The following is a 23,099-nucleotide window of genomic DNA, read 5'->3' as shown; positions in this document are numbered from 1 at the left end:
GGATTTTATTTTAGTTTAAATTTCGTGAAACAGGGCCCTAATAGCTTTTGATAAAATCTAGTATAATCTGTATATTCTGGAACCATATCAGTTGGTTTGTATTTTATTATTTTATATTAGAATATTTTGTGCAATGTGCTTTTATTCAACATGATTTTGACGTATCTCTAATTTAAAACAGGAGCCGTATTACTACTATCTAGTGAACAGGCCTTAAAAGGTAGAGGGATATGCTTTTTTTTGTCATGGAATGTTTTATTAAGTATCACATACACTGGAAATTATTATTAATGTATGCTGAGAGAGAATGTAATGCATGTAATGAATTTTTAGACACAATTAAAGATATCATGCATGTACTTAAATAATGTTTTTTAAAAAATAAAGTAGAATGTTTATTTTACATGTAGATATGGCAGGGTGTTTGTTGCAGATAACTTTTAATAATATTGATATTAAGTTAAAATTGCTGATCATCATGGCAGGGTGTTATTTATGGACAACTTTTAATAATATTGATATTAAGTTAAAATTGCGGATCATCATTTGAGGGATTTTGAATAGGGATTTTGCATCCCTTGCAAATCACAATATTGCGAAAACTAAATCTCAAAAAAGAATATCATTCAAGAAACAGTTCAGTTTCATTCAGTAAGAACCCTGCAATCTGTTAAATAAAAGTTAATCTGCTGTGATGTATATTATGTAATACTAAAAGTTTTTGTTGCTAATTTTTACCAATATTCGATCTACTTTCATTTTACCTATTAATCGCAGATAGATGATGTTAAAAGATACAAAATAAAAAAAAATAATTGATCTAAAATAACTTTAACTAGAATATATTGTATGATATTTTTCCTTAACATATTTCCTGCAATTACCACAATCAACCCCTGTCCATGTATATCCAATTATAGGATACCAAGCTTCCCCTTTTTTGTTTTATGATATCTGACCTCTGACCTCTGACAGCAAAATTAGTCCTAAAAATGATATTTTTAGTCGATCATATAAGATGAAAGGTACAAGTTTAGATCTAACAGATACATTGAGCTGGAAAAAAAAAGTAGAAATTTGTTGCTGTTTCAACATTTTATTTGTTCTAACATTTTTATAAGACGATTTGCAACCCCCCAACTCCTTATGCTATCATACATCATACGTCCTTTCAATGCACTTGAAATTATCTACACTAGCCAACACAGTCTTAATAAGTGAACATATACTATACTACACCAAAAACCATGTACCGGTACCCCTCCTTATATTTAAACAATAATTCATTGTGCTTATATACATTGTAATGCACAAGTTGTGGTTTGTATTGTATGTTTTATGAATCTGTTTGGTGTGTATGGTTTTAGCTCTTAATTTCTTTCTACTTTCGAGTTCTGATGTGGTTTGTATCTTACATTTTCAAAATAGACGAAAATCTGTCTAAAAGCACATATTAATGTAATATGAATATATATAAAGTGATTTAAATTAAATTTTTTAAAAAAGTGATTGTAATTTCTATCAGTTATGTTCGGTGAAATACCAATCGGATTAAAATACAGATCTATATTTCGCTTCGTTTTTTTTAAACTTTCGATGGCCTACACTACATGAAGATCTAACAAGTTATAGCGATAGGTCACATCAGGGGTCAAAAGACCGACTTTTGACCTATGACGTCAGACATTTGATTAAACAATCAGCATTGATGTTACTAGTTGATTACCCACAGTTCCGGGCAAAAAAAGTCAAAGACTCGATTTGACAGACCATTTGATTGGCTGACCCCTCATTTCAAGCAGAACACGAGTTAAATAACAAGTCTTCCAGATCCAAGTGTAGTAAAGACATGTAAAACGAAATTTTGATCTATAAAAACAAAACGAAATAGGATCTGTGTTTTAACCAGATTGGTGAAATACATGAACTGTCCAAATTGAACGGCAGTTGTTTATGCCTGCTTATTCCATTCTAAACATTTTTCTTTGTTCAGTACAAATGGAGTCCGAATCCATGGTCGACACTACTCATGTAGAAATATTAAAATGTTCATTTTGTCTTAAATATTAGATATTATTTTCGTATATTTTCACGGCAAGATAGCAACATCAATATTAATTGATATGAACCAATATTGAATTCTAATTCATGTTTTTAATTTTGAATATTATGGGAAATATAGAATTAGAGGTTTAGTTCCTTTAAATAAAAGGTGTATATTTTTTTTATGAATACTACATATTGGATCTCTCTGTTTCTTGCTACTGTCAAGCACTGATTGACTTGTAAAAATCTAGTTGTCAGTCTGTTTACTATAGGACAATCAGGTGTTGATTACACAATCGATGTTTACTCTTTAATGTTGACATATTTCCTGATTCAAAACACACAAAATCAATCATTAATGTTTCTGATCATGATTTGCAGGATTTTTAATCCCTTGTAAACTACAATATTTTGAATTTCTAAAAGGAATATTCTGATTGTAAAACACTAGATCTGATCATGATTTGCAGGATTTTTAACCCCTTGTAAATTACGGTACAATATTTTGAATTTCTAAAAGGAATATTTGGATTGAAAAACACTAAATCTGATCATGATTTGCAGGATTTTTAACCCCTTGTAAATTACGGTACAATATTTTGAATTTCTAAAAGGAATATTTGGATTGAAAAACACTAAATCTGATCATGATTTGCAGGATTTTTAACCCCTTGTAAATTACAATATTTTGAATTTCTAAAATTCTGAGTGAAAACCACTAGAGACTTAACCTATAAGTATACAGAAGAAAAAAGTTAAAATGAATTTAATGATGGAACAATGTTAAGGATCTCTAGTCTGTTATATATGCATGTGGTTATAGATACTATATTCTAATCATTATTAGGTCCTGAGAAATGTTTTATATTGTTTTATTCATATGGAAACTGACTGAATATATTAGAAATTAAATTGCTGCAGCAGGGCTTTCATTTCAACAGTATGCCAGTCAGTGTTTTTTTAAGAATATGGCAATTGTAGCATTATCCTGATATTTGAATATATACAAGCTATAAATTTAACTGTATATATTGTATTTTAAGGTTTAGTATTTTGAAAATAAACATTATAGGAAATTAAATTGACCGATGGATAAGTTCTCCAGTTGGTCAATGTCTCTGTCAGTCAGACAAGACTGACACATATGTCAGAAATGAGAGCCCTGGTTGCATCTTTATAGGTAGACTTAATACAATAATTATCAGTCGAATACACTAAAGCATGTTTGTGAATTGAAGTAAAAAGAAATTATTTATTATTATATTAGTTGGCATGTTTTAGAATTGATCAATAAAAATGTATGTTAACAAGTACGATGTTACTATATGGACCAAGAACCAAGCATGATGTCATTGCCGCCATCTTGAAATTGTGACTTCACATCCTGTGCAATGGTCCAAGGAACAGAAATACCAATTCTTTTGTCCATTGTACTTGAATTAACAGAGCCTTAAGCACTATTTTCTTATTTTCTTGGGTTCTTGTTCATTAAGATTGAAAAGATCTATAAATTGGAATAACCGAAATCTATCAATTCCAAAAATAAAATGTCACATATTAGTATTTCTCACCTGTATAAATAATAATGGCCACATCGTAATTAATATACAGTTATTTTTGTATAAAGATAATTATTGACTAATGATATTTATATTTTTTAGGTAAAGTGTTAATAGATAATACAAGTAAAAAAACACCTGCATATAAATACAGAAGGCCTTGGGGAGGTTCAGGTAGGTTTTGATTATTTATTTTACAAGTTTAATTGAGTACGATTCATAAAATCATTTCTTTAATACCAAATACTACTTGCATACAGTGGTATAGTAGGGGTGGGATGAGGGGGCTGAGGTAGTCACCTCCGGGTGTAGGTCTGTACCATTAATTTATAATTATGCCGTCTAGAATTAGTCTATATATAAGTAAGTAACTTGTATTCCATATAATTGTGTCATGTGTTATTCTGAGTTAGTTACTGAATCCCATTTAAATAAATGTACATATAGGTAAGATCAGGTAAACCTTTTTAGTAAAATGTTTGATTGACAGATATTTAGGCTTTGTACAAGCCTGGTAATAATAAGCCATCCATCACAGACATTTTCCAGGCTGTATTCTAGTTTTTTATATGGTATCATTATTTTACATTATGTTTTTATTCTCATCTCAGTTTATCAACATCAGACTATCAACCATTATTCGGAGGGGTTAGATGGCCGAATGGTTAGCGTGTGTGCGTTGTATCATAAGGTTTGTCATTGAGTCAGCTGGCATGGTTTCACTTGTCCAACCACGTGGGTTTTCTCCGGGTTCTTCGGTTTTCTCCCACTGCTAAAAGACCCCTACGCGCAAGCAAATTATTGAAATAAAATTAAACCATGTGTTGGTCCCGAAATCCCTTAGTTTGTGTCAAGTGGACATTAACACCTCTCTCTCTCTCTCTCTCTCTCTCTCTCTCTCTCTCTCTCTCTCTATCTCCCTCTCTCTCTGTCCACCATTATTCAAATTAAAATATTATTTTCTTACAGTGTTCTATTTAAAAGAATTTTTGAGAACGAGAGAAGGTCAAATTGATCAAAAAAATTTCCAGTTCAGGGTTCAATGGTAAGGACATGTATCAAGTTACTAAGTGTGAGAGTGATGTGTTTACAGGCTTTGCATTTGTAATTGTCTTTTTATAAATTATGATGCCCTGCATCGGTTTTAAAGATTCTGGTAAGATCTGCAAAGTTGTTAGATCATCCCATTTGAAGAAAGTGTCTAACACATGCTCTCCTTCATACTCCTTGTTTCAAAATGAGGAGCGCAGTTAAATGTGTGCTCTAATATCAACAAAATCATTAATTATTTCCTGACAAATATGTAACTTATTCACCACAAAATATCTATCCATCAGCAATGTAAACATTCATAGCATCAGTACCATATAGATTCACACAAGACAAATGTGGACAAACGTACTTGTGTGCAAGGCGAATTGTTATTGGGAGATTTTTACGGCAGTGACAACAATGTGTTGAATATGTTTGTTAATTTTACAAATTCTTAAATTTCTTTAATTAGAAATGATAAAATATTACTGTTTTTTGGGGTTGTTTTTTTTCCTATCCACCTTAACATTTAGAGGAGAGTGTTCTAAACAGTCCCCCTAAATCTTGACCAGGAGAGCAATTTTTAGAGGACCTGCATTTATCACTCTATAATCCCTGTATGAGACATTTAATATTAGATTTATATGCATTTTTACTGTTTGATAGATGTATATGAGACATATGTAATGATAAATGTTTATGTGGCATATGTAATGATAGATGTGTATATATGAGACATGTAATTATAGATTTATATGTGACATATGTAATTATAGATGTATAGAGACATATGTAATGATAAATGTTTATGTGGCATATAATTATAGATGTATAGAGACATATGTAATGATAGATGTTTATGTGACATATGTAATTATAGAATTATATGAGACATGTAATTATAGATTTATATGAGACATATGTAATTTTACTGTACAATATTCTATTTATAAATTTATTTGTTTTAGTTGTGCAGATAGTGAATCATCAATTAGTCAACTTCATGAAAATCTCATTAAAAAATATCAGAGTCAAGCACAAAGCATTCCCAAAGGATCCAGTGCAGATAAAGCAAATTCTGGTATGTATTATTCTCTCTAGATATCGATTAACCGATATTTTTGTCCAGAATTGAAATCTACAATACAAGACAGTTACAGTAGCAATTTAGTTATTAATTTATAAAATCCAACCGAGTCCAATCACAAACAGTTTCACAGCGGTAATGCGAAAGCCTTCTTTATTTAACCTCTGTACTAGTTTTATGTGTGACATCACATTACATTGCACCGATTACATGTTCGTTGATCTGGGCCGAATTGACGCCCCTTTACTCATTTTAAGCCTCTGCGTACTAGTTTATAAACCCATTCACATTAAATTGGAAATATTGTTAATTCAGATACACTTCAAACACCCCCCTTTTTTTCTCTTAATGATTTAAAAAATTATTTACAATTTAATTTGCAGAAGCAAAAAATGTTAAAATTGGGAGCTAATTAACGCTGTAGGGAGATAAACAATGGCTATATTACAAGTTCGAGAGTTTGAATTTCTAAATTAAAATACAAGTTCGACAATCAGTATAATAGAACGTTGATTAATGTCAACAAATTGTTCTGGCTTGTGTAGACTCATTGTCACTGTAAAGTATTCACCTGGCTCCGATTGTGTAGACTCATTGTCACTGTAAAGTATTCACCAGGCTCCGATTTCACAAAGCATTCTCAGACTTAAGTTAAGAATTATATAGCCCCTTATAAAACTTTTGTTTGTTTTTATGTATCAAATATATCAATAAGAAACTACTTGCAAAGTTTTGTGTTTCTGGATCAAAGATTTTTCTCAAAAACAGTGATTGATAGTTGAGTAAATTTTTAACTTAAATCTGAGAATGCTTTGTGAACCTGGGGCCTGATCTTCAGTGTTCTGAAGTGTGAGTGTTCAATTCCAGAATTTGGATTGTTACTTTACCATAAACAATTTTATTTTCCAGGTATAGCTGTGACTTTACAGTTGTTTGATGGTGATCTGACAGCAGTAAAGGGAGAGAACCCAATTCTCTTTACAAAGGACATAGCTATAGTTCAAAAACTTGGTTTTTCTGACGTTGTAAATCCTGGTATGTACATCTCTGTTGAAACTAAAAAATTGTAAATAACAATTTATTTGGCTGTCATTTTGTTTTATAGGGCCGCAATAAAAAATATATTCTGGTTCTTTGACAATCTTTCCCAAAAAATCTGATGATGAATTGAATTTTTTTTTATCTTTTTGGTGGGCTAAATGACTTTTCACAAACATCACATTTTACTCGTCATCGAATTGCAACTGTCAAGAATTCTTTTACGTGCAATCCGAACAATTAGACACTGTTCTTCGCCAGGCCCTCCATCCAACGGACAAGGGGAGACAAGGCTGAAGGGTCCACACGCCTGAATCGAACCCTGTACCTTCTGGTCAGTTAGTGAATCACTCTGCCACTGTGGGTCTGTTAGATGACCGAGGTCTTTTCATATTTTGAAACAAATGTAAACTAATTAGTTTAGATATTATTTTCTATGTGCAGATTGTGGGTGTTCTTCTTATTTCAGGTGAAGTAAGAAATGACTTATATATAACCATATGTTCTGCTGAGTTTGAAAGAGGAAGTAAGAAAGCGGCGAAGAATGTTGAAGTTGATGTAACAGTTTATGATGAAGGTGGTCATATAATTCCTGTAAGTTTAAATTATTTATATTCCCCATTAATTCAATTCATTGTCTAAACTCCTGTTTTAAAGAGAAAAACACTACATGATGGGTCATATATAGTTATCTTTTTCAGATGACACAGATTTAAAATGCCTAGGCCCCAGTTTCACAAAACATTCTCAGACTTGAACTTTTAAACATACATTATGCAAGAGCTAAATCTGCCTATTGCAGGTCTTTCTTTAGGCCTGAAATGTTATCTAAATTATTAATTAGACATTAATTAACTTATCGAGACCATAATCAACTCTCGATGCCATGACTAGCCTGCAATATTTAGCGGATTGGAATACATTTTTTGAAAAATAATTAAATGAAATATATATAATTTAGACATTGTTTTTTATTGTACCGACTTTAATAATAATGATCAAGACTAGCCTAAAATTCAAAAGCTAATATATCGGTTCAGAATGGAGCAATTTGACTGAAATTTTCAGCATATTCTATTTACGTTGTCTATTTTTTAACTATTATAGCGAGAACTGTCAGCTCTTTATCTAATCTCCCATAATGCCCCTTGAAGTTAAGAATTTACTCAAAATTGTTTGCCTTTTAACTAAAATATAGCCCTTTATAAAACTTTTGTTGTTTTACTGTATCAAATACATCAATGAGAAACTATGTGCAAATTTTGGTGTTTCTGGATCAAAGATGTTTCTCATAAAAAAAACAGTGATTGGAAGTTGAGTAAATTTAACTCACCCTATGTATTAGTTCTTATCTGACTTACTCTTCAGCAGTAAATTGTCACCAATGTAGACTTTGAAGTCCAGTATTTTTATGTGTATGTTATATATTATAGTCTTGTCACCAATGTAGTCTTTGAAACCCAGTATTTTTATGTATATGTTATATATTATAGACTTGTATTGACGGCGGTTGTGGTGAAGTTGCTTTAACTGTCTATAGATCAGCTGTATTTTATCACCACAATAACCCAAAATGGAATGATATAATAAGGGTAAGTTTCATATTTTTACGTAATTAAAATAAATTTAACATAATAAATAATGTTTGATTATCCTACGCCGAATAAAGTTAAGGAATATTGAAATGGGCTCTATCCATCCATGCATCCCGGTTTTGTTTCTGGAGCATATTTCATAAACTATTCAAAATGTTTTTATGAAACTTTGTACAAACATCAATCTATAGTTTTTGCCTTTTCCTGATTAGAAATTTCTCAGAATTAATCATTGTTGAGTTTCCATGAAAACAAATTTGACTTTGTTCTTGGTATATAAGGGTGCTGGATGTTCAGGACTCCTTTTGTGCTTTTTTTTATGGCATGAATGTTTCAAGAGTGAAGAATATAATTGTACTTACAAGTTGGTGTTATAAATGACATTAAACAACAACAATAAAATAAATTATAGACGATTAACTGCTAAAAAAATAAATATCGAAAACAAATAAAAAGCATTGTTTATTTTATGATTCAGAAGATTAAAATAAGGATGTTGTGAAATAGAGAATTTGAAACATTTTGACCATGAATTGAACATTATTTAAGACAAATTAATCTAGACTGTTAAGCACACTAGGTGAACACAACTTGATAATCATGATTCAAGCTTTTTAAACCAGCTTAATTTTGAGTCAACAGTTTAATGCTATTTTAGAAATTTATTTTAAAGATATGATCTGTCTTATTCTTGGTGAATTATTATTATTTATTTTTTTCTTCAGTTGGCTATACCTATAGAAAAATTTACTGGAGCTCACATTAGATTTGAATTTTATCATTGCTCAAGTAAGTACAAGTATGATATAAGTTTCCAGTTAAAAAAAATTCAATTTATAATTCTTTAAAAAATAAAAGTATTTCATTGAAACTAGTCGGTTACCCAATTTTTTAAAAGATATTTTTATATGCCCTCATTTTAATGTGATCTTACTGTCAATAAACTCTTCAATTATAATCTGATTCAAGTTCTCAAATTTGTACAAGTTGTTTAGCACAAAGAAAGAAACTTAGTAATTTTCAAATTTTTTCAATCAACTCAAGAGTTATGCTCCTTTATAAAAAGTCTTCTTAGCACTTTATAGGCTGCAATTGTTAAACAAGGAATACTGTTTATTTAACTGATTTTCAATAATAACTCCCTATATCTACTTTTTCAGCTCGTGATAAAAATGAAAAGAAACTTCAAGGCTTTTCTTACTTACGTGTAACAGATAAATATTCTCGTATGTTAAGAGATGGTGGTCATGAATTGTGTATATATAAGGTAATTATGAGCCGAAAAGTGTAGTCATTATTCGAATAGGCATGTAATATAGGGGAATGCCAAAATTTACATTGACAATATATCGGAACGTTATTATCTTTTGCTGTAATCAAGGCTGTTTAGGGAGCCATGTTGGCCCCATGAATATGTTACTGGTTCATTAACCAGTAGGTCCCAGGTTCAATCCTGGTTATTCACCTTTGTCAGAGGTGCAGGATAGAGAACCTGGTAAGGAACAGCCTCTAGTCAATATGATGAGACAAAAAAACACATTGGCATGCACATAAAGAACCCTCAACAGTTGTAATTTGATGAAGCTTAGATGGAAATGCTGCTATCCAGGCAAAATGTCCCTTCTAGCACATTGCATGGCGTATGATCGTATGTTTAGCTGTATTGTTGCTGAAAAGTAGGACGTTAAATCCCATTTTATGTCATTTTCAAAGCTGGTTAAAGTTAAAGGAACCTTGGAATATAATAGTTTCACAGCTATATGCAGCGCCTAAAGAAAAGTTTAGACTTGCTGCTTTAAGTGTTCGGGATAGGGTGAGGAGAAATGTCTCTTCTAGCACATTGCATGGCGTGTGTTTGGTTTTTTTTCTAACTCTATTGTTGCTGAAATGTAGGACGTTAAACCCCATTTTATTTCATTTCCAATGCTGGTTAGTTCAAGGAACCTTGGAATATAATAGTATAGTACAGTTCAAGGATGACTGATCATGTATAAGATATCGCAATATTTAATTTCTCTTCATAAACATAAAATATTATTAGTTTCAATACTTTTTGTTCTAGTGTGATGATCCCAGAAAGATAAAAGGGTATAACAAGCTTCCAACTTATCAAGATGATTTCTTAGAATATAGAGATGCTGGCATTAATTTACCTTTTCAACGAAACTCAAAAGAAGTTTGTTCTGTTTCAACGAAACTGTGTTCTACAAAATTTACGCAAAATAGTAAGTAAATTATGCTTGTCTTTTGTTGATATTTTTGTTTTGGGTTTTCTTATATATCAAGGATGTGCGAATCATGTGACTGTAACTTTATGGATTATGGCCCCTGATTGTACGAAAAATTTGTATCAGATTTTGATGAAACTTAAAATATATGTTTATATCCCAAAGATATTGGACGCATGTCACACCATAACTTCCAGGATTATGTCCCTTGATTGTACAAAAAATCGCCTTTTCAGCTTGTTCTCTGTCCATCTCTTGCAAAATGTGGACATATCTTGCCTGGCAACCGCTGTTATGTACTGTAATTATACCTGCCATATGTTTTATATACTTGATAAACAAAGCTATTTAGTGAATATAACAGAACCACTTGTTATGAAAAACATTAATCAAGACTACATTAGAGAAAGCTAGATGATTATTCAGTATGGTAATATAGAAATATTGAGAACTGTTTTACTTTGAATTAAATAACGTGGAACTAATGTCTTTAAAGCATGTATAATTGTAAATAACAATATTTTGTCAAGTTTCTGATGTTCTTTCTTTTGCACATGCATGTCTGTGGCGTTTTTTTAACACTTCCAGGTTAGCATTACAAAAATGTAATAAATATATATTTTTGTGTTTAGTAAAGTATTATAATGAAATATTTCCACAAATTTTTTAGTGTAGCCTGCAGGTGACAGTGCGGACCTCAGTTGACCTTGACTGAGCTTCGTGCTTAAAGGGAGACATAAACATTCTAATAATCGTTGAAATGGGGCTAGAAACATTAATGATATAAGTATTCAAGATCACACTTCTAAGCTGATACCATTGACTAATAAAGTTAGGCATTTTAGTGATGACAATTTTTGTCATTAAATCATATAAGTGGTCATTACTCTAAACCAGTGGTTCTCAACCTTTCTTTGCCAACGTCACACCATGGAACACATGAAAAAATAGCGACACACCTGGCAACATATATATATGAAAAATGTCTGAATTTTGCAAAAAAAAAAATGCTTGGTAAGTCAGACGGAAGACAACCGTAAACAGAGACTAGTCATAGAGACATAGAATGACTCAAACTAAATAAAGAAAAACACAGCTATGAACTTATCAGTAGACACCATTGAATACTCAATTGAGATCCCATGGTTTTTTGCATTTTCTGAGTGTGCCGTTTAAAATTTTGCGGCACACTTAGAAAGATCTTGCGGCACACCTGTGTTGAGAATCACTGTTCTAAAGAAATGTTTAGTATGTATAGAAAGTGGTTAGAAATTATACAATTGTTACTAATTAGCAGGTGTGTAACTAGCTGTAAAAGATGTCACTACTGGTGTAAAAGGGTGACTGTTTATAACACCCATCACTATTGAATACACAAACCTGAACAATAGTGATGTATATCATTCAATAGTCACAGTTTTAACGCCTTAGTGACAAAACACCTACTTAATGACTACTGCCTGATCACAACAATTTTCACTAACTAACACATTATCTATATAAACTGACAACTTTGATCTATTAGTGTCGTATATTTGTTACTTAGTCAACGATATCAACGTTTCAGTGTCATTGATCTTAATTATGAAATGTGGATGTTAAATGATAATAAAATACAAATCTTAGGGCATACACGATTGAACGTTCCAGAACTGATTTTATCTCAATACCCAAAATAGTGACAATCGAGTAAAAAGGGAAATTTTGGGCTACAGCACATACGCCGCCTGAATAAGAACCCATTTCAACCAATCATGACAGCTATAACATATTCCTTTTTGGGTTCAATTACGTCACAATTCAACCTACTCACCCCACCTCTGTTGTCGGGACTGAATTACCTGTCACTCGATTGTAACTCGATCAATTCAGAAGTAAAGGTGTTGATAAAGTATTTCTATTCCATTTTGTTTCAGCTGGTTTAGTGAGTATCTTACAGTGGATGATAAACCAGGATAAAATATCAGAAAATTTACGCAATGTTATATTTATACCATCACAAGAAATAGTCAAGGTAAAGTAACTCATGAGGAAGGGCTAGTGGGTTAATGTGTGAAACCATAAAGTCTGTCATTGAGACAAGTGGCATGGTTTTGATTCCCTGCTAGTACGTGACTAGAAGTAGGGTCGCATGTCCAACCAAGTGGGTTTTCGCCGGGTTCCCTGGGTTCCTCCCACTACTAAAAAGACCCCTACTCGCAATGCAAATTATTGAAATAAAATTGAACCATATGTTAGTCCCAAAATGACCTAGTATGTGTCAAGTGGGCTTTAAACCCCATTTCTCACTCACCCTCACTCTAGTAACTGACTGAGTAAGACACTGGTTCAGGAACTCCCTTCTTTGATCTCTGTGTTGTTCCTCAGCATTTCTCAGTATGTTTATCCTTTACCATTGGTGCACAACAGAGGACTTTAAAGGAACAGCATCTAATCTTTAGGATGGAACAAAAAACGTAGGTCCAGTGTACATGTTAGATTGTTGGCATGATCGCAAAAATGAATATGGGGAACCACCTCTGTCCAAGGAAAATTTCCCTCATGACATACTGCATTTATAAAATGACTTGTGAATGAATGTAAAATACAGTGATATTTAGATTGTCAGTTGGGTTTATATGTTATTTTATTAAATAGACCTCTCTGAGTCCCATTAATAAGTTGAGTAAGATTTATATCTCCAAAGATCTTTTATTTCAGTATCTTCAAGATATTTTAGATGCTCTATTCAGTATGTTTGGTGCCAAAAATGGTGAACGGGTTCCATTTGCTCTAGATGTCTTCCATGCTTTGGTTTGTATTTTAATTTTTTACTGTTTTGCTAAATTTTACTAAACATAAAAAAAAATCCATTATTTATTATTGAATCTAGAATAAACCATGGTCATTGGCACTTCAATTTGACATTAATTAGTTTTATTATTTTATTTCAGGTGCATATTTTCCATATTCTTGAAGATAATATTTTTGAGAAATTTCAGTTTGTACTTCAGTCATACTTAACGGAAAACTTTTCTCATCCGTTAATCCACAGGTAAATTTAATCATTCCCCTCATCTCATCCATCAATATACACATAAATATGATCATTCCCCCTCCCATTCTTCAATATACAGGTAAATAGCATCATTCCCTTGGCTCAACCATTAATATACAGGTAAGTATGATCCATCTCTCATCCACAGGTAAATTTGATCATTCCACTCTTCTCATTTGTCGATATACAGGTAAATATGATCATTCCCCCATCTCATGCATCAAGATAAAAGTAAATATGATCCATCTCTCATCCACAGGTATGATCATTCACCCATCTCATCCATTAATATGCAGGTAAATATGATCATCCCCCACTGTCTCATCCATCAAAATACTGGCAAATGTGATCATTTTTCCTATGTTTTTACTATGTCTTCATCAAAATGGAATAATTTTGATGTGATTCTTGGAATTATTCATAGATGTTTAATTGTATTGGGTTATGATGCAAAGCTTTGACTTCCGCAGAACCGATGGGGTCCTGAGAGTGTTATAGAAAAAACGTATGGTTAGAGGGATTCTGGGAATATGATATCAGGAACTCAAGGGGGTTCTGGGAAGATTATTTATATCAGGAACTCAAGGGACTTCTAAGAATATAATAACAGAAACTCTGGAATTTTAAAAGACATAATGGCTAATTATAATATTGTGTGGATCTGTATTTCAGGGATTTGATGTATTGTCTTCAAGAGAAGGTTCAATTGGCAGCTAAATTATCGGATCCTAGAACTGATGTTCCGGTCGAAATAGTCTTTCAGGTAAATGAAATAATGTCATTTTCAAAATTGTGATATGCACTCTATTTTTTAATCAGCGTTTTACATATCATTCCTTCGAACTTTATTTACATAGATATTAATATTGTAATCTGGCAGTGGGGGTTGGGTGACCAAATAGTTTAAAGTGCGCGCGTTAAATCACAATGTCTGTCATTAGGTAAAGGACAAGGAGTAGGGTTGCCTGTCTAACCTTGTGGGTTTACTCCTGGGTCCTCTGGTTTCCTGCCACTGCTAAAGACCCATACCCGCAGGTAAGTTATTGAAATAAAATTGAACCATATGTTAATCCCGAAATGACCTAGTTTGTGTTGAGTGGACTTTAGACCCAATTCTCTCTCTCTCTCTCTCTCTCTCTCTCTCTCTCTCTCTCTCTCTCTCTCTCTCTGTAATCTGACATTAGAGATTAATCCACTGGGTATATTGGACCTGAGTTCTCGTTCTCTTTTTTACTGACTGGCTGGATCATTTGGATGCATTCTTAGTCTTCTGGTAGTGAATTGTGCACGAAGTAATCTATAACCTTAATTACTACATAAAATCACAGCTGGATGGGATGAAGTACAGTCATCAGGTGTATAACATCTATATTAAATCTTATCAATGTTGTTCTCTTCCATACAGGTTTTGAAACCAATATTCCAGTTTACTGTAAATTCATGTTCATTGTTTAAACGGTAATTATATATATTGAGACTTGTATCACTTAAGTTTTATTTTCATACCATTGTTTGTTCGTTACTAGAGTTTTACGTCCACTTCCTCCAAGGTGATATCGTAGACAATTAAAGCTGCTTGCAAACTACAATACTGTCTCTGTTCAATCTTTGAATAGAATATTGGTTCAAAAATGGATCAATTCTGTTCAGCATTGACACAGAAATGATAACCTAAAGCATTTGGCAGCATCTATAGACGATATAAACAAGTCAATCACCACCAATAATTGTTGGATAAATCTTTTGACAAACCTTGTTTTTAATCTGATTAAATCCCTGCTGAGAGATTGTCTACCGCTCATTTTTTTTTGTTTTCTTAGACATGCATTATTTCAGTTGGGAGCCACGATAGGTAAGACACTGTCTCACTAGCGTAGAGATCGCTGGTTCACTCCCACTGTTGCCCAAGAAAGTTTATCAGGATTTCCCGTGTGGTTTCCCCTTGTCAGTGGTGCAGGGTGGAGGGCCTGACAAGGACAGCTGTCTAGTTGTTTGGATGCGACGAAAAACTGAATGTATACATTGGCATGCACATAAAAGATCCCTTGGCAGTTGGAATTCGATATAAGAGTAGGCCGTAGCGCTACTGGCCGGGCAACTTTCCCTCATAGCACACTGTATGGCATATGCCCGTTTTTATTAACCCAGTTGCAGCAGAACAGTAGGACGTTAAACCCCATTTAATTTCTTTTCATTTTTATTTCAGTTCTTATGGTTCTGATAGTGTTGATCCGAAGATATTCAGGAATATATTTCATACATTTAGTACGGTGCTACAATCAAAAGATGATAAATTGAAAAAGGCACAGGTAATTATTATTGTTGATGTAATTTTTAATTACCTTCTTAAATTAAAAAGTGCATAGGTTTCGATTCCCCGCTATTACGTGAGAAGGAGTAGGGTCCAACCTCGTGGGTTTTCTCTGGGTACTGTAGACACCTACACGCAAGCGAATTAATGAAATAAAATTAAACCAAATGTTAGTCCTGAAATGACCTAGTTTGTGTCGAGTGGACGTTAAACCCCATTTCTCTCTCCCTCTTAATTACCGCAATATAAGAATCATTATTATTATTATTATAAAATGGGAGATTTTGTTTTTATTTCCTCCGTATTATTTTATTAATTTATATATATTTATTTACTTAGGTGATATTATTGAGTGAATTACATAAAATCTACATTCCACTTCTAACTGTGATAAGTAAAAATGAATTAACTGGTTTACTGGTTGATCTTGTCAATCATATAGCTCGGGATTCTAATATAGAAATCGTGGAAGCTAAAACACTTCTTATGAAAGAGACAATCAACTCAGATCTATTCGATGATGATGGTAAGTATTGAATAACATTATATTCCTCAGTCACTAGCAACAAGCATTGTCAACTCATTATCCATTGCTAAATCAAGCTAGCACTTATGGGCGATTGTTTTCATTGGTCTACTATGTTTACGAGTGGACTAATACAATTGGTTGATAAATCTCCTGGGTAATCGGGTTCCTATTTCACGAAAAATTAAACTAAAATATTTTAAGGATCCTGCTCTTTGATTGGTTGAGGATTAAAATCTTTAGCTTTAATCCAATGAAAAGCCAGGATTTTAAAAATATTTTAGTTTTAAGTTTTCATGAATAAGGACCCACATGTATAGATTATTGCCTGAATGCATTTGTATTTCATGCCTAGAATTAAAACCTAATTAGAATAAAAAAAAAAAAACAGGTTTATTATTTTACTGAAGGCAAATCCTTCAAGCAACTATATTCACCATGATTAATAGTGACATTAATATATAAAATTTTAAATATCTTTACCATTACAGAATCAAGAACCATACTGCTGCCATTATGTCTAGCTCACATTAAAAAATGCCTCATCCAGAAAGCAGCTTTATCCTCCACCGCCAAAACGTTAGGAGATCTTTTGGATAAACTTTTTACTTTTAAACAGGCAAGTCTATACATTTAACATCAATAAATATAATAGATTAATTAAATATTTTTCTGACTAGATGATCATCGGATATATTGCCATTGGTTATAGTTAATTACACTGTCGTTAGGTATTCCTTGGTAGTTGGAATTTGAAATAAGAGTGGGCCATAGTGCCACTGCCCGGGCAAAATTTCCCTCATATACAAGTCTATATTTTTCTGACTAGACGATCATCCTATATATTGCCATTGATTACAGTTAATTATACTGTTGTTATGTATTCCAGTATATATTTCTTATTTTGCTGACCAGACATTTGGGGAGCCACGGTGGCTAAGCGGGTAAGATGCTGGCTCACTACCCCAGAGGTTGCGTGTTCGATCCCTGCATTTGCCGAGAAAGTTCATCGTGATTTTCCAGTGTGGTGCAGGACGGAGGGACTGTGTAGTTGTTCGAATGGAATAAAAAACCAAGGTCCCTTGTACACATTGGCATGCCGTAAAAGATTCCTTAGCAGTTGGAATTTGATATAAGAGTAGGCCATAGTTCTGAGTAGCACACTGTATGACGTATGCCCATCTTCATTGGCCCAGTCGGAGCAGAACAGTAGGATGTTTAACCCCATTTCATTTCTGACGAGACATTCAATCCCATTGATACTGATTACAACTCTTGCATACATTGTATATGTTATATATTTCTTATTAGTATATTTCTTAGGGGGGTTAGATGGCTGAATGGTTAGCACGAGCGTGCTGTATCATACGGTCTGTCATTGAGTCAACTGTCGAGGTTTCGAATCCCCAGTTGTACATGATTAGGAGTAGGATCGCCTGTCCAACCTCGTGGGTTTTCTCCGGGTTCTCCGGTTTCCTCCCACTGCTAAAGACCCCTACGCGCAAGCGAATTATTGAAATAAAAATTGAACCATGTGTTAGTCCCAAAATGACCTAGTTTGTGTCGAGTGGACGTTAAGCCCCATTTCTCTCTCTCTCAGTATATCTCTTATTTGTATAATTCTTATTACCGGTAGTATATTTGTACATATTTCTTATTTGTACATTTCAGAAATCAAAAGGTCATAATGATATAGGTCAGGTTGTATTGGCTGTATTTGATGTATTGATAGAATCGTTATTAAATATGGAAGTATCTCATAGAGTTAATTTTGGTGTAAGTAATAATATTAAAGATAAGATCGTCGAGGGGTTACAGTCTTTCGACTAGAATGTCACAGTTTCTAATCATGTAGCAATATTATGGGCCCTGGATTAACATTGGTTTCAAATTGGTACACAAGTTTTATTAGGTAGGACTTGATGTAAAGCTTAATCATACATTATGCAAGAGCTAAATCTGCCTATTGCAGATCTTTCTTTAGGCCTGAAATGTTATCTAAATTATTAATTAGACATTAACTTATCCAGACCATATTCAACTCTCGATGTCATCGCTAGCCCGCGATATTTAGCGGATTGGAATGCATTTTTATCGTACCGATTTTAGTAATGATGATCGAGGCTAGCCTAAAATTCAAAAGCTAATATCTTGGTTTAGAGTGGAGCAATTCGACTGAAATTTTCAGCATATTCTCTATACGTTATATGCAACACATATAATAATGTAATATAAATGTATATATAGAGATTATCCTACCAGTCTTTTTTAATATCAAAAAATATCAACACAAGTTGATAAAGTAACAAAAAAAAGAGGCTCTGCCGAGTTTTTTTTTACTTTATAAATGAGTGTTGATATTTTTTGATATCAAAAAAGACGAGTAGGAGATTTTATTTATCACCCAATCCCTTCTTACATACCCAAATCAAATAGATAAATATAATTGTTTGCTGTAGATTTCACTTTTACTGAACATTACGGCATAGTGATACATCATTTTTTGATAGCAATTCAACCATTGCAAAGTTCTTTATATTGACCTAGTGTTTCCATCAAGGTCAATTAAATAACAATAGTTCATTTTTAATAAAAAAAAAAGTTACTTTTAATAAGAAATGAACTGTTCTTTGAAAATAAAAAAAAGTAGTTCCTTTTCAACTGACCAATCAAATTCATGTAAAGCGATATCTCCAAAGGAGATATCGCAGTAGATTATGAAATATATCACACAAGCGATATCTACTGTAGAATGTATTATTGGGTGATAAAAACTGATTTACATTCAATCGTTTCTGTATATACTGTACTTTCTAATCAGTTATGTTCGGTGAAATATGTGAAGAGTGTAAATTAAATGGCAGTCTTTGATGTCTGGTTATTTATGTCTACTCCGGTAGTTCCCCCCCCCCCCCAGTTGGATATGTTTAGCTTCATTCATCCAGTCACTTTATTAGAAATGGCACTAGAAAGCATTCTGGCATGCAATTCGTGTGCCCAGATCAAAATTTTCACTATTTCTTAAATATTGAATACCAGAAGCCCATCTTTTCACGACAAGATAACAACATCAATGTTGATTTGAACTAACCAATAAGTTGTGTTTGCACTGTCAAAGACTGTGGATAATATTGATTGAAATTCTTAGCTACTTTAAGAAAAGTAAAGCTTATGCATGATAGAAAAACAATGGATTAACTTCTTTTGTCATCATGAATATTTGTTTTATTACCCTCATCTTTATAACTTTCAGGTCTCCAGCTTTGACTGATAAGTTTTTAAAATTTACTTTTAGGGTTTGTTGATTTCCTGTTTAATAGAAATGTTACGTATTATGGAAGATAGCCATTATGAGTCTCTACTTTCAGCCTATCCTAGAGGCAGACCACTCAAGGTACACAGAAATTAAATATTAATATTTTCCTTTGAATTTTCGTCATGATTTTCTGACTTGGTCACCCCTTGTCAGTGGTACAGGACGGAGGGCCTGACAAGGACAGCTGTCTAAGTCATTCGGATTGGACAAAAAAACTGATGTCCCGTCTACACATTGGCATGCACGTAAAAGATCCTTTGGCATTTGGAATTTGATATAAGAGTAGGCCATAGTGCCGCTGCCTGGGCTAAATTTCCCTCATAGCATACTGCATGGTGTATGCCAATCTTCATTAGCCCAGTTGGAACAGAACAGGAGGACATTAAACCCCACTTCATTGCATTTGTTTTTAATTTGATTGAGAACAACATTAAGTTTTTAACAATTTTTGAACACAAACTTGATGCATGTTTTAACAATGTGAACAAGAACAACATTAAACTTTTAACAATATTTATATACAAACTTGATGTTTAAATATTATCTTTGCTTTACTTTTCAGGACTTTTTGATTCGAATATTTTTGGTTTTTCGTGACCTCATCAGGCAAGATGTCTTCCCACCTGATTGGACAACAATGAGAATGACAACCAATCAGTGAGTTGATAAATAACTTTAAATCACTATTTAAAAGAAGTAATGTATGAAATATATAAAGTGGAGATGTCCACAAAAATCATGCTGTGAGAACATGGGGTCCGGGCAGAATGTCTCTTAAAACCCATTTCATTTAATTATATCACTTATGGGACAACTGAAAACACGCATTCCGGGCAGAATGTCTTTTAAAACCCATTTCTTTTAATTTTATCACATATAGGACAACTGAATGATTAAAAAAAGATTTATTACTACAGAATTAATTGGTTATTTTTTGTTTCAGTTCCATTTTGACAGCTATTCAGTATTTAGCACAGTCTCTTTCAGACTGTTTCCTTACCAAAGAACAGTTTGATAAATCAGTAAGTTTTCACTTTTATCAATCTGATTACAATACAGATCAATATTTCGTTTCGTTTTTTATACTTTCGATGGCCTACACTACATGAAGTTCTGACCGGTTGTAGTGGGAGGTCGCGTTAGGGGTGATACAAGCGGCTTTTGATCCTATGACGTCAGACATTGATTAATCAACCAATGTTGACATTTCTAGTGGTTTACCAACAGTTCCGTGCATTGCACGCCAAGAACTTGCCGTAACAGACCGTTTCATTAGCTAATCTCTCACATTAACCAGAACGTGGCTTATATAACAACTCTTCCAGATCCTAGTGTTGTGAAGACAAGTAAAATGAAATTTTGAACTATAAAAACGAAACGAAATAGGATGTGTGTTTTAATCAGGTTGTCACTTTATATAATTTGAATTTGTCAGTATAGAATTCAAAAATTCACTAAAATCTTGGTTTACATATTTAAAGAATGATAATGAAATAAACAAAAAAATAATCGCAAAGTTTTTCTATTAATTCTGGTATTAATGAAATGCATAAAAAAAAACTCATCTGATTTAAAAACTTTCGAAGTAAGGGTCCTACAAACTTGATTGCCTAGAAAATTTTAAATTGGAATCCCAAAACTTTGTTTATTTATGAATTTCAGATTTGGAGCAACTACTTAGATCTTTCTGTAGCCTTCATTACCCAGTCTAGTCTACAGTTAGAAAAATTCTCAAAAGCCAAACAGCAAAACATCAGAGAAAAGTAAGTCCACCTTTTCAAAAAATCAGTAGGCTGATTTCATAGAATCTTGTTCTTCTCAGGATGCAGTAAATTTGGTGGATCATGTTTTCCTGCATTCAAAATTATTAAAAACATCATTGAAATGAAATAAGACGGGGTTAACATCCTACTGGCCTGCTCCAACTGGCCTAATGAAGACGGGCATACACCACACAGTGTGCTATGAGGGAAATTTTGCCCGTACAGTGGCGCTAAGGCCTACTCTTATATCGAATTCCAACTGCCAAGGGATATTTTACATGCATGTCAATATATACACGGTACCTCGATTTTTCGTCCCATCCAAACAACTAGGCATCTGTCCTTGCTAGACGCTCCTTCCTGCACCACTGACAAGGGGAAACCACGCCAGAAAAACATCATTGAGAACAGGATATATTTAAAGATTCGAACTTTTGACTATATTTTTAGGTATCAAGACATGAGAGTTGTTATTGGCTTTCAGATACAGACTTTATGGAATTCCTTAGGTAATAAACATTTATTTATACCAATAAAACAACATAAATTATTACATGGCCACATTTACTGGTCAAATATCCTATATAATTATATTGATTTATCTGTTTATTTGTAGTTGATATTATATTATTTAATACAATTTATATCATTAGTTATATCACATAGCAGACACACAACAAATATAATTTATATCATTATTTATATCACATAGTAGACACACAACAAATATAATTTATATCATTAGTTATATCACATAGTAGACACACATCAAATATAATTTATATCATTAGTTATATCACATAGTAGACACACAACAAATATAATTTATATCATTATTTATATCACATAGTAGACACACAACAAATACAATTTATATTATTATTTATATCACATAGTAGACACACAACAAATACAATTTATATCGTTATTTATATCACATAGTAGACACACAACAAATACAATTTATATCGTTATTTATATCACATAGTAGACACACAGCTGATCAACAATTCCCATTAGTTTATTATTATATTATTTAATACAATTTATATCATTATTTATATCACACATAGTAGACACACAACTAATCAACAAATCCCATTAGTTTTTTAATTCAATGTTTTTAATTGACATTGAATAACGAATACTAAGATAATTGGTATGAATAAACCTGAAAATCTACTCAACTTCACAGACTTTAAACATTTTCATCAATATTATTGATTAACTCAGATACTAATATTTCGTTTACAGGAGAACATAAAAAACACTTCATACCGTCAATGATTGGTCCATTTCTAGAAGTAACGTTAGTACCGGAAAAAGAATTACGTAAAACTACTCTACCTATTTTCTTTGACATGATGCAGTGTGAACATAAACTTAACGGAAACTTTAATCAGGTATATATATAAAAATAGATATCTCTAGCTTCAAATTTCCTCTACGTGGCTAATAAAGGTAGACATACGTCATGCAAGATGACTACATTTTGTACAAGCTATCATCTCCAGATGACAAATTAAAGACTATGACAGGATTTATTTAGAACAATGTGCTA

At 32.6% G+C, this 23,099-nt stretch overlaps 1 protein-coding gene across 1 annotated transcript in view; it reads left to right on the top strand.

Annotated features, from left to right (window-relative positions):
• Window positions 1–23,099, top strand: part of LOC126828080 (dedicator of cytokinesis protein 3) — a 102,866-nt gene that overhangs the window by 29,726 nt on the left and 50,041 nt on the right. The window contains exons 11-35 of the mRNA XM_050557657.2: window positions 182–220; window positions 3,708–3,779; window positions 4,575–4,650; window positions 5,606–5,718; window positions 6,634–6,759; window positions 7,232–7,356; window positions 8,256–8,354; window positions 9,083–9,146; window positions 9,518–9,624; window positions 10,420–10,582; window positions 12,502–12,599; window positions 13,286–13,378; window positions 13,519–13,619; window positions 14,295–14,385; window positions 15,028–15,080; window positions 15,829–15,931; window positions 16,273–16,459; window positions 16,951–17,078; window positions 18,131–18,235; window positions 19,755–19,853; window positions 20,338–20,432; window positions 20,719–20,797; window positions 21,438–21,538; window positions 21,989–22,047; window positions 22,793–22,941. Of these exons, the coding sequence (XP_050413614.2) occupies window positions 182–220; window positions 3,708–3,779; window positions 4,575–4,650; window positions 5,606–5,718; window positions 6,634–6,759; window positions 7,232–7,356; window positions 8,256–8,354; window positions 9,083–9,146; window positions 9,518–9,624; window positions 10,420–10,582; window positions 12,502–12,599; window positions 13,286–13,378; window positions 13,519–13,619; window positions 14,295–14,385; window positions 15,028–15,080; window positions 15,829–15,931; window positions 16,273–16,459; window positions 16,951–17,078; window positions 18,131–18,235; window positions 19,755–19,853; window positions 20,338–20,432; window positions 20,719–20,797; window positions 21,438–21,538; window positions 21,989–22,047; window positions 22,793–22,941 (2,525 nt within the window). The remainder of the gene's footprint in view (window positions 1–181; window positions 221–3,707; window positions 3,780–4,574; window positions 4,651–5,605; window positions 5,719–6,633; window positions 6,760–7,231; window positions 7,357–8,255; window positions 8,355–9,082; window positions 9,147–9,517; window positions 9,625–10,419; window positions 10,583–12,501; window positions 12,600–13,285; window positions 13,379–13,518; window positions 13,620–14,294; window positions 14,386–15,027; window positions 15,081–15,828; window positions 15,932–16,272; window positions 16,460–16,950; window positions 17,079–18,130; window positions 18,236–19,754; window positions 19,854–20,337; window positions 20,433–20,718; window positions 20,798–21,437; window positions 21,539–21,988; window positions 22,048–22,792; window positions 22,942–23,099) is intronic.

The sequence above is a fragment of the Patella vulgata genome, chromosome 7 (genome assembly GCF_932274485.2).
Source record: "Patella vulgata chromosome 7, xgPatVulg1.2, whole genome shotgun sequence".
NCBI classification, from domain to species: domain Eukaryota; kingdom Metazoa; phylum Mollusca; class Gastropoda; family Patellidae; genus Patella; species Patella vulgata.
Note: the sequence above shows the minus strand (reverse complement) of the source record. Positions and strands in the feature narration are given on the sequence as shown.